The sequence below is a fragment of the Erinaceus europaeus genome, chromosome 14, assembly GCF_950295315.1.
Source record: "Erinaceus europaeus chromosome 14, mEriEur2.1, whole genome shotgun sequence".
In the NCBI taxonomy this organism is placed as follows: Eukaryota; Metazoa; Chordata; class Mammalia; order Eulipotyphla; family Erinaceidae; genus Erinaceus; species Erinaceus europaeus.
The window spans coordinates 58,818,865-58,840,203 of NC_080175.1; the positions used below are offsets into that span (position 1 = coordinate 58,818,865).

General features: G+C 42.6%; 1 protein-coding gene, 1 non-coding gene and 1 pseudogene across 2 annotated transcripts; 1 reads left to right on the forward strand and 2 right to left on the reverse strand.

Moving 5' to 3' along the window:
- The first annotated feature begins 1,658 nt into the window (after window positions 1-1,658).
- LOC103113422 (ubiquitin-like protein 5) lies at window positions 1,659-1,916 on the forward strand. Its single transcript, XM_007522958.1, has one exon. It carries the CDS (start codon window positions 1,659-1,661, stop codon window positions 1,914-1,916), a length of 258 nt encoding a protein of 85 aa, XP_007523020.1.
- Window positions 1,917-3,790: 1,874 nt separating this feature from the next.
- Window positions 3,791-3,954, reverse strand: LOC132532940 (U1 spliceosomal RNA). The gene has a single exon (XR_009544852.1). It is a non-coding gene; the product is annotated as a U1 spliceosomal RNA (small nuclear RNA).
- Window positions 3,955-8,564: 4,610 nt separating this feature from the next.
- LOC103113421 (vacuolar protein sorting-associated protein 52 homolog) lies at window positions 8,565-11,746 on the reverse strand (annotated as a pseudogene).
- Window positions 11,747-21,339: the final 9,593 nt, after the last annotated feature.

The window sequence follows — 21,339 nt, forward strand, 5'->3', positions numbered from 1 at the left end:
TCTCCCCCTTTCTGTCTTCCCCTCTGCTTGATTTCTCTCTGATTTCTTGATTTCTCTCTGTCCTTTCCAAAAATAGCAATAACAATAACAACAAAATGGGAAATAACAATAACAACAAAATGGGCCTCAAGGAGCAGTGGATTCATAGTGCAGGCACTGAGCACCAGCGATAACCCTGGACACACACACACACACACACACACACACACATGCTATATATATATATATATATATATATATATATATATATATATCCCTTATCATCTTGTAAATCAATATTTATTCACTAATAAAAAAGTAAGAAAGGAAAATTTAGAAGCCTGATTAACAGCCTTTTTATTTAAAGAAAGTACCAATAATCCAGTGTCAAGCAGATTTTGCTAATGCCCATTTTGCAGATAGTCTATGTCAAGATGTATTGTAACAGAATCTTGGCCCTCTTCAGATATAAAGTGGCATATCTTGTCTAGTGAAGGATCTTTAAGTGAAGCTGGACTGAATTCTTCCTAGCACCATCCAACTGCATTCATTTAGTCAACAAATATTTCTGGTGTTCCTTTTCATATCTATCTATCTATATATATATAGATATATATGTATATATGAAAAGGAACACCAGAAATATATATATAAAACTATGAAAGGCCTTAGTCACAGTAAGAATAGCTGTTGTTATTAATAATATGGTTATAAGAATATAACATAATACTAAGAAAAAAAATCAAAAATCAAAGACAAAAATATCACCTTCTAGGAGATACTAATGATTTTCTGTTTCTGTTGGTTTTTTAAAAAATTTCCTTATTGGGGAATTAATGTTTTACATTCGACAGTAAATACAATGGTTTGTACATGCATAACATTTCTCAGTTTTCCATATAACAATACAACCGCCACTAGGTCCTCTGTCAACCTTCTTGGACCTGTATTCCCAACCCCCCCCATCCATCCCAGAGTCTTTTACTTTGGTGCAATATGCCAATTCCAGTTCAGGTTGTACTTGTATTTTCTCTTCTGATCTTGTTTTTCAACTTCTGCCTGAGTTTCTAGGTTTTTTTTTTTTTTTTTTTGGATGATACTAGGGTCTTAACATACATACATGTTGTCCCACCCCTCCCAGGCTGACCTTTTCATCTATATGGAGACAGAAAGAGTGAGAACGTGTTTGTACAGCGTGTTTCTACCATCACAGAGCTTCCCCCAGTGCCATGGTGTTCTCATGTGGTGTCAAGTCTTTATTACAAGACCTCACATATGGTAAGTTGCACACTCTATTGGGTGAGCTCTTTCCCAACTCCTTGAATGTAAATGCCTTTTTTTTTTTGCCTCCAAGGTTATTTCTGGGGATCGGTGCCTACACCACAAATCCACTGTTCCTGGAGGCTATTTTTTTTCCCTTTTGTTGCCTTTGTTTTTTGTGGTTATTATTATTGTTATTGATATCATTGTTGTTGGACAGGACAGAGAGAAATGGAGAGAAGAGGGGAAGACAGATAAGGGGAGAGAAAGATACCTGCAGACCTGCTTCACCACTTATGAAGCTACTCCCCTACAGGTGGAGAGCCAGGGACTCTAACTGGGACCCTTATGCTGGTTCTTGTGCAGCATGTGCACTTAACCGACTGTGCTACCGCCTGACTCCCTCAAGAACCCTTCTGATGCCTGGCTCAGCTGAGGTTCTGGTGTCTGAGCCCCAGGTGACTGAGGTGGTTTGCAAGGACCATCTGGGGAAGAAGGTCCATGTGAAGTGCAACATGGATGACATCGGGGATCTGAAGAAGCTGATTTCGGCCCAAAGAGACACCCGATGGCATAAGATCATCCTGAAGAAGTGGTTCACCATCATCAAGGACCATGTGTCCCTGGGGGACTATGAAATCTATGGTGGCATGAACCCAGAACTCTACTATCAGTAGAGAACCCGCCTATCCTGGCTGCCCCTTCACCCCTACAAACACCCCACACTGCTGGTTTCAAAAAACCAGCAATATAAATAAAGCAATCGAATAATGGTCAATAAAGCAATTGAAAAAAAAAAAAAAAGGAAGAGATGGCCTTGGAAGACGTCCTGCACCTGCACACCAGACCTTGCTCATCTATGCCACTGTGGGTTTGCAGCTGCTGGAGGACATCAATGCCTGAGAGGAGGGGGATTCTTCTGTGATTTGTCTATAGGGAAGCAGGAGGCTACTCCTACCTAACAGGTGCTGAGGGCACATTACTGTGATGGCTTCATGCTATACCCTGAGCCTGTAAGTAGAGTGTGTGGAGGTGATTACACAAATGTGATGGGCTGTCAGCAAGTTTAAGTGGCAGCTCTGGTGAGTGTGTGAACCCCTGCAGTTGAGGGGGTGCATTTTCTGAAGCACCCCCCCGCCCCGACCCCCAGACTGGGCTGGTAGAGACAGTAGCCTCCTGGCTTTGGGAAAGCTCCTCTTCTCAGAAAATGGCCTAGCCCATGTGGAGTGTCAGAGCCAGAGAGAGGATGTGGACTAAGGGTCCAGAACCCTACTGACCCGTCATCTGGAAACTCAGCAAGATACCTAGAGCTGTGACCCACTGCATGTGGCAGAAGCTTTTCCTGACCCTGGGCTAGAGCTGCACATAGGACCCTTCTCAGAAAGGACATGGACAGTCACAGATGATGTAGGAGGGCCTGGGAAAAAGAAAAGGGAGTTTCTCTCTCTAGACCTGCTTTCCCTTGATAATGTCCTGGGCCATGCTTTCCATACCATGCTTAGCTTGAATCATGAGCCCAGACAATCACCAGCTGCTGTCTATCAGCAGATGTCTGCTTAAAGAAGTCATGGGACACACATGTAGTGGAATAGACTCTGCAGTGAGAAAGGAAACTCAGGAGTAATGGATGGAACTCAAGTGAAACCAGTGGAGCAAGTATGGAGGTGAAAGATAACTGCCAGACAGCTTCACTCACATGGGGAATATAAATAATGAAACACAAATGTGGGAATGAAAACAAAGGAAGCATCCAAATTGTTTGTTTCTTCCTCTCTTCCTTCTTTCTTTCCTTCCATTCTTCTCTTCCTTCTTCTTCTTCCTCCTCCTCCTCCTCTTTTTTTTTTTATCAGAACACTGTTCAAATCCGGTTTATGGTGGTGTGGTGCAAGAGATTGAACCTGGGACTTAAGAGCCTCAGGCATGAGAGTCTCTTTACATAACCATTATGCTATCTCCCCCCCCCCCCCATTGCTTCTTCATGAAAACTGATGGTATTCTGAGTGGGCAGAGGTACAGGACTCTAGCAGTGGGTGGGAAATGAACTACAAACCTGTAATCTTATAAACCATTATTATTAACTCACAAACAAGATTTTAGAAAGGAAAGAAAAAATTCCCATTGTAATATTTTCTATAGTTTTGTTTTATTTTGCTACCAAGGTTATTGTTGAGACTCAATACTTGCATGACAAATCTCCTTGGGTTATATCCCCAAGAGAGGAATTATTGGGTCATATGGAAGGTCCATGTCTAGCCTCATGAGAGTTCTCCAGACTGCTCTCCACAGAGATTGGACCAATTTACATTTCCACCAGCAGTGCAGAAGGGTTCCTCTGTCCCCACATCCTCTCCAGCATTTGTTGCTGCTGTCCTTTTCGATGTATGCCATTCTCACAGGAGTGAGGTGGTATCTCAGTGTTGTCTTTATTTGCATTTCTATGACAGTCAGTGACCTGGAGCAATTTTTCATGTATTTGTTGGCCTTTTGGATCTCTTCTGTAATGACTACTCTGTTCATATCTTCTGCCCATTTTTTTTCCTATTATTTTTTACAGGGGAGAGCGCGAACGCAGTCCTCCACTACCACAAATTATGCAGTCGAGTTTTCCACATTTGGGGAAATTGCAGGGGTCAGCACATCCCCAGTGCAATGGATAAGCCTCGCCCTGGGAAAACCACCTTCCTGATCATGGTATCTCCCCTGCCAGGTAAGTATCTGCCCATTTTTGGATGGGGCCATTTGTTTTTTTGTTGCTAAGTTTGCTGAGCTCTTTGTATATTTTGGTGATTAGTCTCTTGTCTGATGTATGGCATGTGAAGAGCTTATCCCATTCTGTGAGGGGTCTCTTTGTGTGATAGTTTCTTTGGCTGTGCAGAAGCTTTTCAATTTGATATCGTCCCATTGATTTGTTTCTTCTTTAGTCTTCCTTGTAATTGGGTTTGTATCATCAAAGATGTCCTTGAGGTTTAGGTGGGAAAGTGTTCCACCAATGTTTTCCTCTAAGTATTTGATAGTTTCTGGTCTAACATCCATGTCCTTGATCCATTTGGAGTTGATTTTTGTTTCTGGTAAGATAAGGTGGTTTAGTTTCATTCTTCTGCATGTTTCAACCCAGTTTTCCCAGCACCACTTATTTCCCAGCACTCTTTCCTCCATTTAATACTTTGGGCCCCCTTATCAAAGATTCGATGTTCATAGGTGTTATTTTTAGGATTCTAATGCGTTTGAAAAGAGAGAAAGAGTGAGGGATTAGAGACTGTGGGAGAGAATGAGAGAAGGCTTGCTATCTTTTTTTGTATTGTCTTCACTACCCCAGGTGAACTTTTTGCAGATAGATAGAGACAGAAAGAGATAGAGAATAGCACAGTGGGGGAGAGGAGTAGACAGCATAATGGTCATGCAAAGAGATTGTCATCCCTGAGACTCCAAGGTCCCAGGTTCAATCCTGGTACTATCCTATTATCATAAACCAGAGATGAGCAGTGCTCTGGGGCCGGGGGTGGGGGGGCTTAATGAGAGTAGAGGACCAAAGTTTCCTTCTGTGCAGTGGGGGCTGGGCTTAAAACTGGGTTGTACACACGAAAGAAGATACGTGCATTCTTACTCTCCCTCTGTGGCATGGTCTAAGTAAAAAAACAAAAGAAAACAAACAAACAAACAACAACAACAAAAACCTTGAGTGTCTAGTTTAGCAAACTTTTTTTTCTTGTCTCTTTACCTGTCCTCTCTCTCTCTTTCTTCCTTGATTTTGTTCTTTTCCTTTTGATAGAGAGGGAGAGAGAGAGAGAGAGAGGGAGAGAGTGTGTGTGTGTGTGTGTGTGTGTGTGTGTGTGTGTGTGTGAAAGAGACCCCAGCCTCCTTTGATGCAGTGGGAGCCAGGCTCAAATTTGGGTCACACATGGCAAGCAGGGCACTATCCAGGTGAGCTATTTTTCCAATGCCTGACTGTCTTTCTCATTGGTTGGAGGGGATTATAGAGAAGAGAGCTGAGTAGGAGACAGAGCTTCCATCCAGGAGGTCCAGGCTGGAATCTCGGCACTCACATGTCTCTTTTCTCATATACATAAGTAAAGATGTTAAAGACTTTTATTTACTTATTCCATATCTGATATCTGATATGTTTCCCCAATGAGGACTTATGGACTTTATACACAGAGATCTGTCTTGTGCTCTAAGTAACAATTTTATTTATTTCCATTATTTTAGATAGAGACAGTGAGGCAGAGAATGAAATGGACCACAGCACTGAATCTCCCTTCAGTGCGATGGCGGTTGGTGTGGAACCCGAGTTGGGACAAAGCTGCACACTATCCAGGTGAGCTGTTGCACCAGCCTGAGAGATTTTAAATGTTAAAACCACAAAATGGGAATTGTTCAGAGTAATGGCTGTTTTCCCTGCTGTTGTATCAAAGCATGAAGCACTATCAAATGCAGTTCATTTTATGTTGTATGTCTGTCTGCCTGCTAAGGAGACTCAGAACAGTGCCAGGGTGGGTTTCAAGAGTCACTTTCAGCAGATGTCCACAAGAGGGCACTAGTCACCTACAAATGGCAGCAAGCACTGGCACAAAAGGTTTGTCCAGTAGGGGACATGCAGTAGGGACCCTTCTGAAAGCCACACCAGCAGATGAGCTGTAACATCACAAAAACCAGTAAGGTGTACTAAGGCAGGGCTGGCTGGAGACAGGTAGCAAGTTGTCAGAAATTAATTACCGGGCCGGGTGGTGGCGCACCTGGTTGAGCACATGTATTACAATGTGCAAGGACCTGGGTCTGAGCCCCTGGTCCCCACCTGCAAGGGGAAAGCTTTACAAGTGGTGAAGCAGGGCTGCAGGTGTCTCTCTGTCTCTCTCCCTCTCTATCACCTCCTTCCCTCTTGATTTCTGGCTGTCTCTATCCAAATAAATAAAGATAATTAAAAAAATAATAAAAAAAAGAAATTACCAGTCATTGCCAGGTTTTCAGTTGAGTCCTCAGGTGGTGGGAACAATGGGAAAGGGAGGGCCTGACTTGCTGGAAGATCACTTACTTAGTGAGTCTCCATCTGTGGGGAAAACTCTCTCTCACTTGTCTTAAGTGTCTTCACCTCACCTACATCTTCTCTCAGGCTTCGGTCACTGAGAGTGAGTTTGAACTGTGGAGCCCTGCTCCTGTCACACCTGGTAGGATGACTCTGCAATGACACAGAGCCCAGGGACTGAGGATTTTGGTTTCCATGGCTCATGCTTCAGCTGTGTCTCTCTCACATTTGTGTCCTCTCCCCACCCCCCAGATTGCTACAGTAGAAGCCCCTTCATGGAGCTTTCCCCCAAATACATGACTTCTCATTCATCCCTTAGCTTTCTCTAAACTGGGCCCAGCCAGTGAACTCCAAATTGTTTAATAGGGTTGAACATCTCTTCTCAGCACTGGGAGTGCTTTCATCACCTCATCTTCTCATCTGAAATCCTTTGCACCTGATCTTAGGAATGGCTAGGCAGGTCCAGGCAGGTGTGGTTAATTTTAGGTGAGAGAGAGAGAGATTGAGAGAGAGAGAGAATAGCAGACTCGGTCCAGGGCCAGATGGTTCTTATTAAACATCTAGAGTCCTCAACCCAAGACTCTTTGCAACAACAGGGCATCAAGAAGCTGCTTCTTCAAGTTGAGGGAAGAGTATGTCTTTTCATCCTCGCTTCTGGCCCAGCTGAGAAGTTCTCCTCTGAGCCTGAGCACACTCCTCCTGAAGCCTCTTAATTTCCTGCTTTGTGACATGATCACTTATGTGTGCATTTGAACTTCTCTCCTGGAGTCTCAGCTCCATGCTCCCCTCAGTGCAGACAAGGAGTGTTTACTCTGCGGCCAGATTCCAGTTGTGTCTTATTGAGGGTCTGAATATGTCAACAAGTACCTTGGTTTGTGTTTGTGTGAGGGCTAGGAACTGCGGGAACCAGAGTTGTTTCCAGAGTGCATAGAGGACCACTGTATTTCATAGGGGACCACTGGTGTAGTGTATTTCTGCGTCATTTCAAAGGGCAAAAATTAAACCATGTGCAGACATGTTGGGGCGATAGACCCAGGGCGAACACGGGAAGTAAAGGTTTGGAAGGTGAAGAGGTTGTCTTCCATGATATTCAGATCTGTTTCCATGCAAGTGTAGAGAAGGTGGGTGTTCAGCAGGAGCAAGTAGGGGAGATTCAGCTTACTGAGGAGGACCTGGGCTCTGACTCCCTTCAGACTCACAAAATAGTCTTCAAGAGATAGTGTACTTAGTTGTAGGCAACTCAGGGAGCAAAGCGTCCAGTGGAGATAAACCTCGCTCACTGGTAGTGTGATATAGACGGAGGACAGAGTGATGGTCTTGATGCCAAGTTCAACTTTTGCATATAAATGGGTGACCATAGCAAAAGTCTTTAATATCTCAGGTGGGCAGTTTCCTTGTTTGCACACAGATGCTAATGAACAATGCTTTCCCTTGTTGTGCCTGGTAGTCAGGACTGGCACTGAGGAAGTGCCTAGTCTCTTCACTCTTTGGGTGCTTATATTTATACTTAGGAAAAGTTTGGTGATGCAGATAGAAAGCCACTGCCTTTTTTTTTTTTTCCAGCCATGACATCATCTCCCCAGACAATAACTTGGGTCCACTTGCATATCAGATGTCAGATTCAGGCAAAGACTAATAAATTCCTGGACCCTTTGGAATATATCTAAAATACACCTACTAGCTATTTCCAAAATGAAGACCCCAAATCCTTATCTGCAATATCGCAGCCTTTATGTTCATGATAATTAATAATTTGTATGGCTTTATATGCTAAGGATTTTTTAAATTTACTTTTTTTTTACTTTCCCTTTTGTTGCCCTTTTTTTTGGTCATATTAAATATTTTATTGTTGTCTGCAGAAATTGACCTGGGAGTAACTTTCAAATCAGGAGAATGGTTAGTGTTCAGGTTGCTGAGATTAAAAAAACACAATCACTTAGGAAAACAAAAACAAAAACCAAGCAGTATAACATAGCACTTGCCACCAGTTCCAATAGTTGAGGTGTCACACCTCTGGATATGACAAGTGTGAACCAGAGATTGAGCCAGTGCAGGTTTTACTGGGAAGAGAAGACTATTGGGAATGAGAGGTAGGAGAGAGGACAGTAACAAAACTGATAAAACGATAAGGGTCATTTTGGAAGCCCGGGGGGGTTTTGGAAAATCCACTAGGAAAGTCAGAAAGTCAAGGATATTTAGCTTCACCAGGGGGCAGGGTGCTGGGAATGAAAACAGGCTAAGAAGCATGTTAAGGACCCAGTAGGCAAGGGGAGAACTGGAAGGGGGCAAATGGGATACAGAAGTCCATGGAGAGACCTGGAGGATCCCAGGGTGCAGCACATCAGAAGTTAGGCTTGCGTTTCTTGAGTTCCACCATAAGGTAATGAATGTTGATGAGTTCAGCCCGGGCTGGGAGGGCTCGGAGATGGGGCTGAGATAGTATCTGGTGAAATCCATGCTAGAGCTGGATCAGTTGGGTCAGTGCTCCCTGGATGATACTGGTTCCGCTTCTGAAGGTGGTGAAACTCTGCATTACATCCTGACTGAGAGACTCCACTGATGATTTCCAGGAACTTCCAAAGCTACAAATTAACTGAGTAACCCCGGGCTTCTTCTCCTCGAAGTCCTTCAGCTTGTCCACGCTCAGTCAAGGCCTTGGCCTCCTTCACAAATGCCACCAGACCTCCAAAAGGGGGAGACAGCAACTCTTCAATGAATTCCTGTGTTCGAGCATTGAGCAGCTGCTGGAAACTTCACCTCTTTGCTGTCATCTGCAGCCCGCTCCATCAGTACACCCAGCATCATGTCATAGTTGTTGATAAGAAATATAAACTGCTCTTTTCTTGAGGAGAACTCAGCTGCCACTTGGAGGACAAAATTCTCCACTTCAGCCTGTAGCTGTTACAGCAGCTACATTGTCTGTTCACTGGGAAATGTTTGATTGATGCTAACAAGAACAGAGGAGAACTCTGCATATCGACATGTAATATAATGTGGTCGAGTATCCAGTCCCCCAAGGCGCTGAGGGTCAGTGCCTCGGACACTCTCGACATTCATCTCCAGGATCAGTTCAAGCCGTGGCCACAGCAGGGCAAGGACCTGCTCCCAGTACCTGTCCAAGGCAGGAACATCCCTCTTTGCTGCAATATTTTGGAATCGGAGAACAATGTGGATACACAGAAAAACAGCAATGGCATCGTAGCAGTCAGCAAGATAAGACTCCAGATGTTTCAGGGTCATGCTGAGTGTCCGGCCCATGACAGCATGGAAGAGGTCATGTGCAGCTGGACCAGACACAATGAACAATTCACAGATGAACAGATATTCATGGCAGGAATTGTCTAGGAGCGTGTACTGTTGACTGTGGAAGAGGGCCTCAAATGGATACCTCTGCTCTCCCCGCTGGGCTGTGTGAGGCACCAGGATGGGAGCCTCCAGTTCAGTGGGGGTGATGACAGAGTCCCGGGTCCCCAAGGTGAAGATGGTGTTCCTGCTGCAGAGGGATGGTTTTGAGAAGAATCCTTTTTTTGCTATATCTTCCACACCCATTAGGTCATCCTTCTCAGCAACTTCCTCATACTGGACCTTCATGAGCCGTTCCAGATAAGAGCGGTAGTCAGACAGATAAATTTTGCTCAGTGTCTCCACATATTCATCTCTGATCTCCTTCGATGTTGCTTATTCATTGTCCAGCAAGAACTGATAGAAGAACCTGTATTTCAGCAGGGCTGTCTGGGGGATCTGGTAGTTGGTCATTGGTTTTCTTTTTTTTTTAATATTTATTTACTTATTTCCTTTTGTTGTCCTTGTTTTTTTATTGTTGTAGTTATTATTGATGTTGTTGTTGGATAGGACAGAGAGAAATGGAGAGAGGAGGGGAAGACAGGGGGAGAAAAAGATGATACCTGCAGACCTGCTTTACTGCCTGTGGAGCGACTCCCCTGCAGGTGGGGAGCCAGGTGGGGAGCCAGGTGGGGAGCCAGGATCCTTGCGCTTTGCACCACATGAGCTTAACCCGCTGTGCTACCGCCCTACTCCCAGTCACTGGTTTTCTAAAGGAATAGATCTTCTGAAGGATGAACTCTCGGATCTTTGTCACTGCCTTCACCCTAAGCTGGTCCAGCATGCCTGTGACATCTGCACAGGCTGCTGTACCTCTATCTAGCTTCTTGCTCTTGAACTACAGCTGCCTTGGCATCCAGCTCCTGCAACTGTTCTAGGAACCTGGCTCTGTCACCAGTACTTCCAAAATTGCCCTCAAGGGCAGCATCACAGGTTGTGATCTGGTTATGTAGAGATACTATGTTTTCACTCTCCTGGATATAATCTCGAATGGATTTCTATTCAATCTGTTGTAGCTCTAGCTCAACCAGCTTTGAACAGTGATGGAGATCCACACCCATTTTAAAAGCTTCCTTTGCTAACGCATCCTCCAGATTTGCCTGAATGTGAATATCCACTTCATCCAGGATGAATTCATCTGAGGTGATGTCTAACTCTCCAAGTTGCAATGCTTCTTGAGGACCTGCTCAGGACCTCCTCCCAGGGGCCCCTCCTCCTCCTCCATATCTGAAGCCCCTGCTCGAAAAACCAGCTCCACAGCGGCAGCCGCCATGCTTGCTGTGGCGGCCACTCAGCCCTTTTTTGCCCTTGTTGTTTTATTGTTGTAGTTATTGTTGTTGTTGTTGTTGATGTTGTCTTTGTTAGATAGGACAGAGAGAAATGGAGAGAGGAGGGGAAGACAGAGAGGGGGAGAGAAAGACAGACACCTGCAGACCTGCTTCACTGCCTGTGAAGTGACACCTCTGCAGGTGGGGAGCTGGGGGCTCGAACTGGGATCCTTACACAGATCCTTGTGCTTCGCACCATATGCACTTAACCTGCTGAGCTACTGCCCGACCCCCAATATGCTAACTCTTTGTCAGCCACCAGGTTCAAGATGATACCATGATGCCAACAGGACTTCCCTGGACAGACAACTCTACCCTACCAATGTGTCCTGGAGCTCTGCTTCCTCAAAGCCCTGCCCCACTAGGGAAAGAGAGAGACAGGCTGGGAGTATGGATTGACCTGTTAATGTCCATGTTCAGCGTGGGAGGGAGCAATTACAGAAGCAAGACCTTCTACCTTCTGCACCCTATAATGACCCTGGGTCCATACTCCTAGAGGGTTAAATAATAGGAAAGCTATCGGGAGGGGATGGGATATGGAGCTCTGGTGGTGGGAATTGTACCCCTCTTATCCTATGGTCTTGTCAGTATTTCCATTTTGTAAATCAATTAAAAAAAAGAAAAAAAAGACTGACAGGAAAAAAGTACAAGAAGAAAAAGAAAAAGACAACCACTGAGAACTAAAATCAGCACATGCTGGGGTAGCATTTATAGAACTCAAAATCTGACCCTTTCCTCCAGGGTAATACTCAGAATAAGCCAGTCCTCTGTGCAGGAGATGGTGTACATCCTCCAGACCCAGAGAACTTGCTTGCATCCTGTCTGAGGACTTGATTCAGAGCCTGAGGAGTACAAGTTCATTTTTCAAGGTAAGAGAAGTTCCAGGTGACTGCACTGTAGTTTAGGACTTCACTGACTCTAGAGCCCTAAAAAATACTAGTTTTTAAAAATTTATTTAAAAAGGAGACATTAACAAAACTGTAGGATAAGAGGGGTACAACTCCACACAATTCCCACCACCAGAACTCCGTATCCCATCCCCATCCCCTGATAGCTTTCCTATTCTTTAACCCTCTGGGAGTATGGACCCAAGGTCATTGTGGGATGCAGAAGGTGGAAGGTCTGGCTTCTGTAATTGCTTCCCTGATGAACATGGGCATTGACAGATTGATCCATACTCCCAGCCTATCTCTCTCTTTCCCTAGTGGGGTGGGGCTCTAGAGAAGCAGAGCTCCAAGAAACATTGGTGGGGTTGTCTGTCCAGGGAAGTCTGGTCAGCATCATGCTAGCCTCTGGAACTTGGTAGTTGAAAAGAGAGTTAACATACAAAGCCAAACAAATTGTTGACCAGTCATGGACCTAAAGGCTAGAATAATGCAGATGAAGAGTTGGAGGGTCCTCCATTTTGTAGATAGCTAGTAGGCATATTTTAGTTATATTTCAAAGGGCCTGTAGCTATACTAGTTTTATTATTATTGTTATTATTATTTTAAAGGGGGAGGTGTGGGGTGTGTGTGTGGGGGGTGGGGAGAATCAGGCCATTTGCAAGCAATTCCAGTTGCTGACTCAATCAAATGTTGGAAGAGGCTTTCTGTAAACAGCTCAGTTTTCAGGTGTGGTCTTTGCAGCCCAGTGCCAAGCTATGTGGTAGAGGAGAGCATCCACAAGAGGGATGAGGATCCTGCTCTCTGCTCTTCCTGTCGCCTGTCGTCTGCCACCAGAAGTCGGAGCTGAGAAGGCTCTGGTCTTCTTCCCTCCGCCACCACTTTTTTCATTAAAATAAATAAATAAAATTTAAAAATAAAGAAATATATTAAGAAGATAATTTAGAACGTTTCAAAAACAGGACAATTAAAGACAAATACTATTATTATTCACGTCTGTCTGACACAGACCTTTCTAAATCAATCAATTAATCAATAAATAAATAAATACAGATGATGTGTAGATAGTCATCTCACATTTAAGACTCAAGGAATTGGCTTTAGACATTCACCTCAGGAAATTAAGGCTTCTCCTGAATTATGACCAAGCAGTTCTTCTCTCTTCCCCTGGGCCCTGGTGATTGTGAAAGAAGGAAGGAATAGATGATTCAGTGTCCTGATCCACTGAGTCAATGCCACACCCTGATTCCTGTCATTGGGGAGTGACCAGATGTTAGCAAGCTAAAAATCAAATCACCATCCACTGCAAGGAAGCAAAAGATGTTTATTCACGAATTTGAATCCGGGCCGAGTGGTGACTGATAGCAGTCCACCAGCTCGACCCCGAACAGGGCTCAAACCACACAATTTATAGGATTTCTGAATACACTCAGGGAGGGGGAACACATCACCTTATCAATCTATATCCAATAACATGCTATAGAAAATGCGGAATCCAATAATTTCAAACCTAGCAAAAAGCATGATCCATTCAAAGCAAAGCACGGGCTAGTTTCAAACATTGCAAAATCACACAACCAATAGAATCTAGCCAGGTAGGGTCACCACATCCTCCCGCCATCAGCTGCCCCTTCCTAGAAAATAATTTCCTTGTGCAAAGGCCATGATAAGCCTTGCCTGTTTGCAGGGTCTTGGTAAACAACCAGTGGCTTACTGATGCTTGGTAAACAACCGGTGGCTTAATGATTAGGTCCTGTTTCTAGAGGAAAGGGCAAGGAATTTTCCATCTCACACTAAGCAGAAAAGCAACTATACTTAAAACTTTAAAACTATTGCATCTAACACCAGACAGTCCCCTGCTCTCAAAGTCAGTACCTCCAGCATCTTCCTCTTCCTCTTTGTCCTTCTCCCTCTCTGCTCCCTCCCCTCACTATTTTTATTTATTATTAATTTTTTATTATCTTTATGTGTTTATTGGATAGAGACAGTCAGAAATCGAGGAGAAGGGAGAGACAGAGAGGGAAAGAGACAGAAAGACACCTGCAACACTGTTTTACCACTCGCAAAACTTTCCCCCTGCAGGTGGGGACTGGGGTTGCGAACCTGGGTCCTTGAGCATTGCAAAATGTGGGCTCAACCAAGTGTGCCACCACTTGGCCCCTTTATTATTAATTTTTACCAGAGCCCTGCTCAGCTCTAACTTATGGTGGTTTGGGGAGACTGAACCTGGGACCTTGAAGCTTTAGGCATGAGAGTCCATGAGCATAACCATTATGTTATCTCTGCTGAGTTTGAGCAAGAGAAAGAAGAGGGTAGTTATGGGAAATAGCATAGTGGTTCTGCAAAGACTTTTGCTTGAGGCTCCAAAGTTTCACGTTCAATCCCCTCACCACACCACCACCCATGGGGTTTTCCTTGTGCTATCCATGGAATTAAAGAAATATCTCAAATAACAAGCTTAATGCTTCAAGAAACCTGAAGAAGGAATGAAGTCCAAGGTGAGTAGAAGGAACACCAATGATCAGATGAAAAGTAAATGAAATTGAAACTAAAATGACAACATAAGTGATTATAAAACAAAGAAATCATGTTTTAAACTATAATAAAAAAATTACGGGAGTCAGGTGATGGCGCAGCAGGTTAAGTGCACGTGGCGCAAAGCGCAAGAACTGCCGTATGGATCCCAGTTCGAGGACCCGGTTCCCCACCTGCAGGGGAGTCGCTTCATGTGTGGTGAAGCAGGTCTGCAGGTGTCTTATCTTTCTCTTCTCCTCTCTGTCTTCCCTTCCTCTCTCCATTTCTCTCTGTCCTATCTAACAATGACTACATCAAAAACAACAATAATAACCACAACAATAAAAGCAACAAGGGCAAAAGGGGAAAATAAATAAATAAATAAATGTAAAAAATTACATATCTTAGGTAGTGTCACCACTATAAAGTATAGAGAACAAAAACAAAATCAGAAATTCATATCAGGAAACACATTGATACAACCAGTACTACCAAAATACATAGGGTCATAAAAAAAAGAATCATGAATAATTACTTTCACCAAATTGAACCACTTTGAAAGAAAGGATATAGCCGCAGATATACACGCATTCAAGGCTGACCCACCAGGGAAATAGTTTAGTGATTAGTGCAGAACGACTTTCCTGACTGAGGTTCTGAGATCCCAGATTAAATCCCAGTCACCTGTGTAATTCAGAGCTGAGTAAAGCTCTGATTAAAATAAAATAAAATAAAATAAGAAATAAACGGAGGGAGAAATGGGGTCTACATGGTGAAATAGAAAGGACCTTTGCTCCTCATCTTCTACATCAACACACAGCCACAGGAAGACATGCAAATAGCTATGCAGAAAAGGCTCTTCATCAGCAAGGGACTAAAGGTCAGCCTTCTGCTAGGAAGAAAAGAAACAAAAAGCCTTCCCTGAGGCTACAAACTACAGCAGAGAGACAGAAGCCAAAGGTCAAAGTGGACTTTAGTGCAGAGCATTGAGGAAGTGAATAAGAAACATTATCCTGGGCAGAGGGTAGGTAGCATAATGGTTATGCAAAGAGACTTTCATGCCTGAAGCTCCAAAGTCATGGGTTCTATCCCCTGCACCACTATCACCGAGATCTGAGCAGTGTTCTGAGGAAAAGGGAAGGAAAGAAACATTAGCCTTAACTCACATAAAGAGTTAAGAGGACTTATTAGGCCTATGTGTAATATTCAATCCAAAAATAATAAAATGCACCTAGTAAAACCACATATGAGAGACATCATATGTAATATCACAGGTAACAATGTAAAAATGTTTTCTCTGGGGCTGGGTGGTGGCACACTTGGTTGAGCTCACATGTTTTTAAAAAATATTTATTTATTCCCTTTTGTTGCCCTTGTTTTATTGTTGTAGTTATTATTGTTGTTGATGTCGTCGATGTTGGGTAGGACAGAGAAATGGAGAGAGAAGGCGAAGACAGAGAGGGAGAGAGAAAGACACCTGCAGACTTGCTCCACCACCTGTGAAGCGACTCCCTTGCAGGTGGGGAGCCTGGGGCTCGAACCGGTGTCCTTACCTGTGCGCTTAACCCGCTGCACTACTGCCCGACTTCTGAGCTCACATGTTATAATGTACAAGGATCCAGGTTCAAGCCCCTGGTCCCCACCTGCAGGGGGAAAACTTTACGAATGGTAAAGCAATAATTCAGGTATGTGTCTCTTCCCCTTCATCTCCTTTGCTCTCAATTTCTTTTTTTTTTAATTTTTAAAAGTTTTTATTTATAAAATGGAAACACTGACAAGATCATTGGATAAGAGGGGTACAGTTCTACACAGTTCCTACCACCAGAGCTCCGTATCCCACCCCCTCCCCTCATAGCTTTCCTATTCTTTACCCTTCTGGGAATGTGGTCATTATGGGGTACAGAAGGTGGAAGGTCTGGCTTCTGTGATTGCTTCCCCCCTGAACATGGGCATTGACAGGTCGATCCATACTTCCAGCATGTCTCTTTCCCTAGTGGGGCGGGGCTCTGGGGAAGCAAGGCTCCAGGACACACTGGTGGGAAGCTCTGGGGAAGCAAGGCTCCAGGACACTCTGCCCTGGGAAGTCCGGTTGTCGTCATGGTAGCATTTGGAACTTGGTGGCTGCAAATCCAGCCCTCACTACACTTCCAGCGCTCAGGCTTTGCAGAGAGAAAGTCAGGAGTTGTGGTCATGCGCCATCTTGGCTCCTCCCCCTCTCCCGATTTTTGTCTCTATCCAATAAAGATAGATAATTAAAAAATTGTTTTCTCTAAGAACAGAAAGAATACAAGGCTACATTACAATGTTGCCACATGTAAGTAGGTACTAGTCAGACCAACTAGACAAATCAATAAAAGAAATAAAGCTGTCACTATTTGTGGGTGATATTTTATAAATAGAACACCATAAAGATTCATAAGAATGTTAGAAATAATAAGCAAATACAATTAACATTGTAAACTGCAGAATCAATATACAGAAATCTATTGTGTTTCCATATGCAAAGAGAAAATAAAACAACTCAGTTTCCAATCACATAAAAAAGTAAAAGACAATGAATAGTGATTCTAAGAAGTTCCTGTGGGGCCCATGGCACACCTGGTTGAGTGTACATGTTACAGTACACAAAGACCCAGGTTCAAGTCCTCAGTCTTCACCTACAGGGTGAAAGAAAGCTTGGCAAGTGGTGAAGCAGGGATGCAGGTGTTTCTCTGTCTTTCTCCCTCTCTATATCCCCCTTCCCTCTCAGTTTCTGGCTGTCTATATCCAATAAATAAATACAGATAATATATATATTTTAAAGTTCTGTGGTGCTCTTTTAATATTCTCTTTCATTTCTCATCTTAATTAATTTAATATTTTTCTTGTTTATTTATGGTTGTGGTACAGAGAGACCAGAGTATTACTTAATTCTACCATGAGTGTTGCAAGGGTCTGATTTTATTTGTTTGATCCCCTCTTTATTTTTTCTTTTTCTTAATAGACCAGATAAAGGTTTTTCAGTTGTGTATATTAAAGAACCAGCTATTAGGTTCACTGACCTTTGTGGTTTTACCTTTTAATTCTCTAATTGATTTCTGCTGTCAATCAGAATTCCTTAACTTTCTATGACTTGGTCTTCATTCCTCCTTCTTGTTTAAAGTTTATTTAGTTTAAGCTTAGATTGCTTGAAATTTCTCTTCTTTCTCCAGGTTTGACTGTATATGTAATTGACTGCTAAATATGTTCCTCATAGTACATTTGCTACATCCCATAGATTCTGCTAAGTCATATTGTCATGGGTCTCCACGTATAGTTTACCTTGTCTTTTGCTGTACTTAATGGACCTAACAGTTGTTAAGAACCATGCTGTTTAGTCTCTAAATACCTATGATTTATCCATCTTTTCTCTTACAATTTCTTTTTTAACTTCTCATCATTGTGGTCAAGATGTATGCTTACATTGATTTACTTCTTATATTTGAACCAGATTAATTTCCTGTGTTGGTATTCCGGGTGTTGCCCTATCTATCCGTCCGTCCGTCCATCATCTATCTATCTATCTATATCTATCTATCTATCTATCTATCTATCTATCTATCTATCTATCTATCTATTATTTATTTATAAAAAGGAAACATTGACAAAACCATAGGATAAGAGGGGCACAACTCCACACAATTCCCACCACCAGAACTCCATATCCCATCCCTTCCCCTGATAGCTTTCCTATTCTTTAACCCTCTGGGAGTATGGACCCAAGATCATTGTGGGATGTAGAAGGTTGAAGGTCTGGCTTCTGTAATTGCTTCCCCGCTGAACATGGGCTTTGACAGGTCCCACCCTGTCTCTCTCTTTCCCTAGTGGGGAAGGGCTCTGGGGAAGTGGAGCTCCAAGACACATTGGTGGGGTTGTCTGTCCAGGGAAGTCTGGTCGACATCATGCTAGCATCTGGAATCTGGTGGTTGACAAGAGAGTTAACATACAAAGCCAAACAAATTGTTGAACAATCATGGACCTAAGGGCTGGAATAGATTACGAGTTGGGGCATCCTCCATTTTGTAGATAGTAAGTAGTCATATTTTAGTTATATTCCAAAGGGTCTGTGACTATAGAAGTTTATTTATTTTTTCCTTTTTCTTTTTGCCCCTGAGCCTGAATTCTGATATGCCAGTGGATCCAAGTTATTGTCTGGGGAGATGATGTCATGGCTGGAAAAAGGACCAGAAAGCTGGATCACGGAAGAGAGTTTGAATTAACCTAATAGTGTCTCACTGAGTATCTTTAATTAGTGTCATGTGGTATACATATTTTAGAGACAAAAATCTCCCCATAGGAACACAATGATGTCACTAAAGTTGAATCCCTTCATTGTTTGGCAGTAAAATTTAACTTAGTAGGAAACATAATTATTGACCTCGTCCTACTAGTACATAATTATTGACTAGTCCTACTGCCAATTTCTCATTAGTTTAATCCCAAATGTTCTAGAGACAAGGTTTATATTATGAAATTCTCTATTATAAATTATCTTAAAGCAAATAAAGAGTCACTAAAGAACTCTTCTCAGTTAAATACAGCTAAGGGAAGTATTCTATTTCTACTGATAATACTGGCATTATACATATTCATTTCTCGGAACTGCTTAAGGTTGTTCACTGTTCCTAGGTTTTAACTTCTAGCTTTTCTTAGCATTAAAGGTTGTAAGAAAGAAGGATTCCTGCTGACTCTCTCTGATTATAAGGAAAACTTGCAAAATATACAGGTAAGCATTCAATTTCTAAATTTAAGGAATTCTTCAATGCTTTTTGAAAGCTATTTCTGACTTAGCTGACTGGTAAAGTGACATGTTGTATATTAAAAGATAATGAAAATTATAGAAAGTGCTTTTTTTAAAAACTCAGATCTGATGGAAGGTAGGCATTAAATTTGGGACTTTGGAAACTCAGACAGGAGGTAGAGAGAGAGAAAGAGAGACACCTGCAGACCTGCTTCACCGCTTGTGAAGCAACCCCCCCTGTAGATGGGGAATGGGAGAAAGTGCTTTTATTTTGATGTCTTGACTATTCAGAAGTAAGCTATTTGAATTCTAAAATTTATGTTTAGACCTAAAGTATGTTCCAAATAATGATAGGAGATAACTTGTTTATTATTTTATACCCTATCATGTGTAGAACTGGGAACTGGATGCCAGATCTTATACATGCAAAACATGTGTTCTTCTCACAGAGAATTCCTTGACCACAGAAGATACTCTTTTAATAACAACAACAACAAAAATATTGTTAACAATAAAGGGATTCTGGGATAGGTGAGGTAGCATATTTATGCAAAGAGACTCTTATGGCTGAGGCTCCAAAATCCCGGTTTCAAACCCCCCCCCATACACACTGTAAGCCAGAGCTGAGCAATGCTTTGGTAAAAATAAATAAATGAATAAATGAATAAATATATTTATTATGTTACCTTTTCTTTTTCCTACATTTTGGAAAACTAAAATAAATACTAGTTTCTATTTATAACTCTTGTTACATACTTTAGAAAATCTTAAATAATTTTCTTAGGTCATAGGGAAATATTAGATGTGTACTTGAGATAAAAATAACTAAGTGTTTAATAAAATATATTTAGCATATAAAATTGTGTATTTAAAAATTTTTTAAAAAAATTTATTTAAAAAAGGAGACATTAACAAAACCGTAAGACAAGAGGGGTTCAACTCCACACAGTTCCCACCACCAGATCTCCGTATCCCATCCCCTCCCCTGACAGGTTTCCTATTCATTATCTCTCTGGGAATATGAACCCAAGGTAATTGTTGGATGCAGAAGGTTGAAGGTCTGGCTTCTGTAATTGCTTTCCTGCTGAACATGGGCATTGACTGGTTGACCCATACTCCCAGCCTGCCTCTATCTTTCCCTAGTAGGTTAGGGCTCTGGGGAAGTGGAGCTCCAGGACACATTGGTGGGGTCCTCTGTCTAGGGAAGTCTGGTCGGCATCCTGATAGACTCTGGAACCTGGTGGCTGAAAAGAGAGTTAACATACAAAGCCGGTTGGGAAGTAAATGGCATATAGGACAAATGTTGGCACATGAGTACAATTTCTCATTTCACCAATATAAATGTCTCTAAAACACTCTCACCCTGCAACTTAGGTTCCACATCATGTACTAGGACCTGAAAGCTCCCACTATCCATCCTTTTCCCTGTCTTCCCTCTCCCTGTCCTCCTTCCCCAGACTCCTTTGCTTTGGTTCAAGTCCCTGGTCTCCACCTGCTGGGAGAAAGCTTGACAAGTGTGGTAAAGCAGTGCTGCAGGTGTTTTTCTCTCTCCTTCTCTGTTTCCCCCTTCTTTTCAATTTCTGGCTATCTCAATACAGTAAATAAATAAAGATAATAAAACTAATTAAATAAAATGACAATCTTAAAAAAATAGATATAGATAATAGATATAAAGATGTATAGATATATCTTTGGATCTGTGTGTTTGATTCCTCAGATATATCCCTAGAAGAAGAATTATAGGGTTGTAAGGTAGGCCCTTTCTTTTCTTTTTGGGTAGGTGCATTTCTTTTCTTTTTCTTTTTTTTTTTTAATTTAAGAAAGGAGACATTAACAAAACTGTAGGATAGGAGGGGTACAACTCCACACAATTCCCGCCACCCGATCTCCATATCCCATCCCCTCCACTGACCGCTTTCCCATTCTCTGTCCCTCTGGGAGTATGGACCCAGGGCCATTGTGGGTTGCAGAAGGTGGAAGGTCTGGCTTCTGCAATTGCTTCTCCGCTGAATATGGGTGTTGACTGGTCGATCCATACTCCCAGTCTGCCTCTCTCTTTCCCTAGTAGGGTGGGTCTCTGGGGAAGCGGGGCTCCAGGACACATTGGTGGGGTCATCTGCCCAGGAAAGTCTGGTCAGCATCCTACTGGCATCTAGAACCTGGTGGCTGAAAAGAGAGTTAACATACAAAGCCAAACAAATTGTTGAACAATCAGGTGCAATTCTTTTTCTCTTTCTTTTTTTCTTCCAGGGT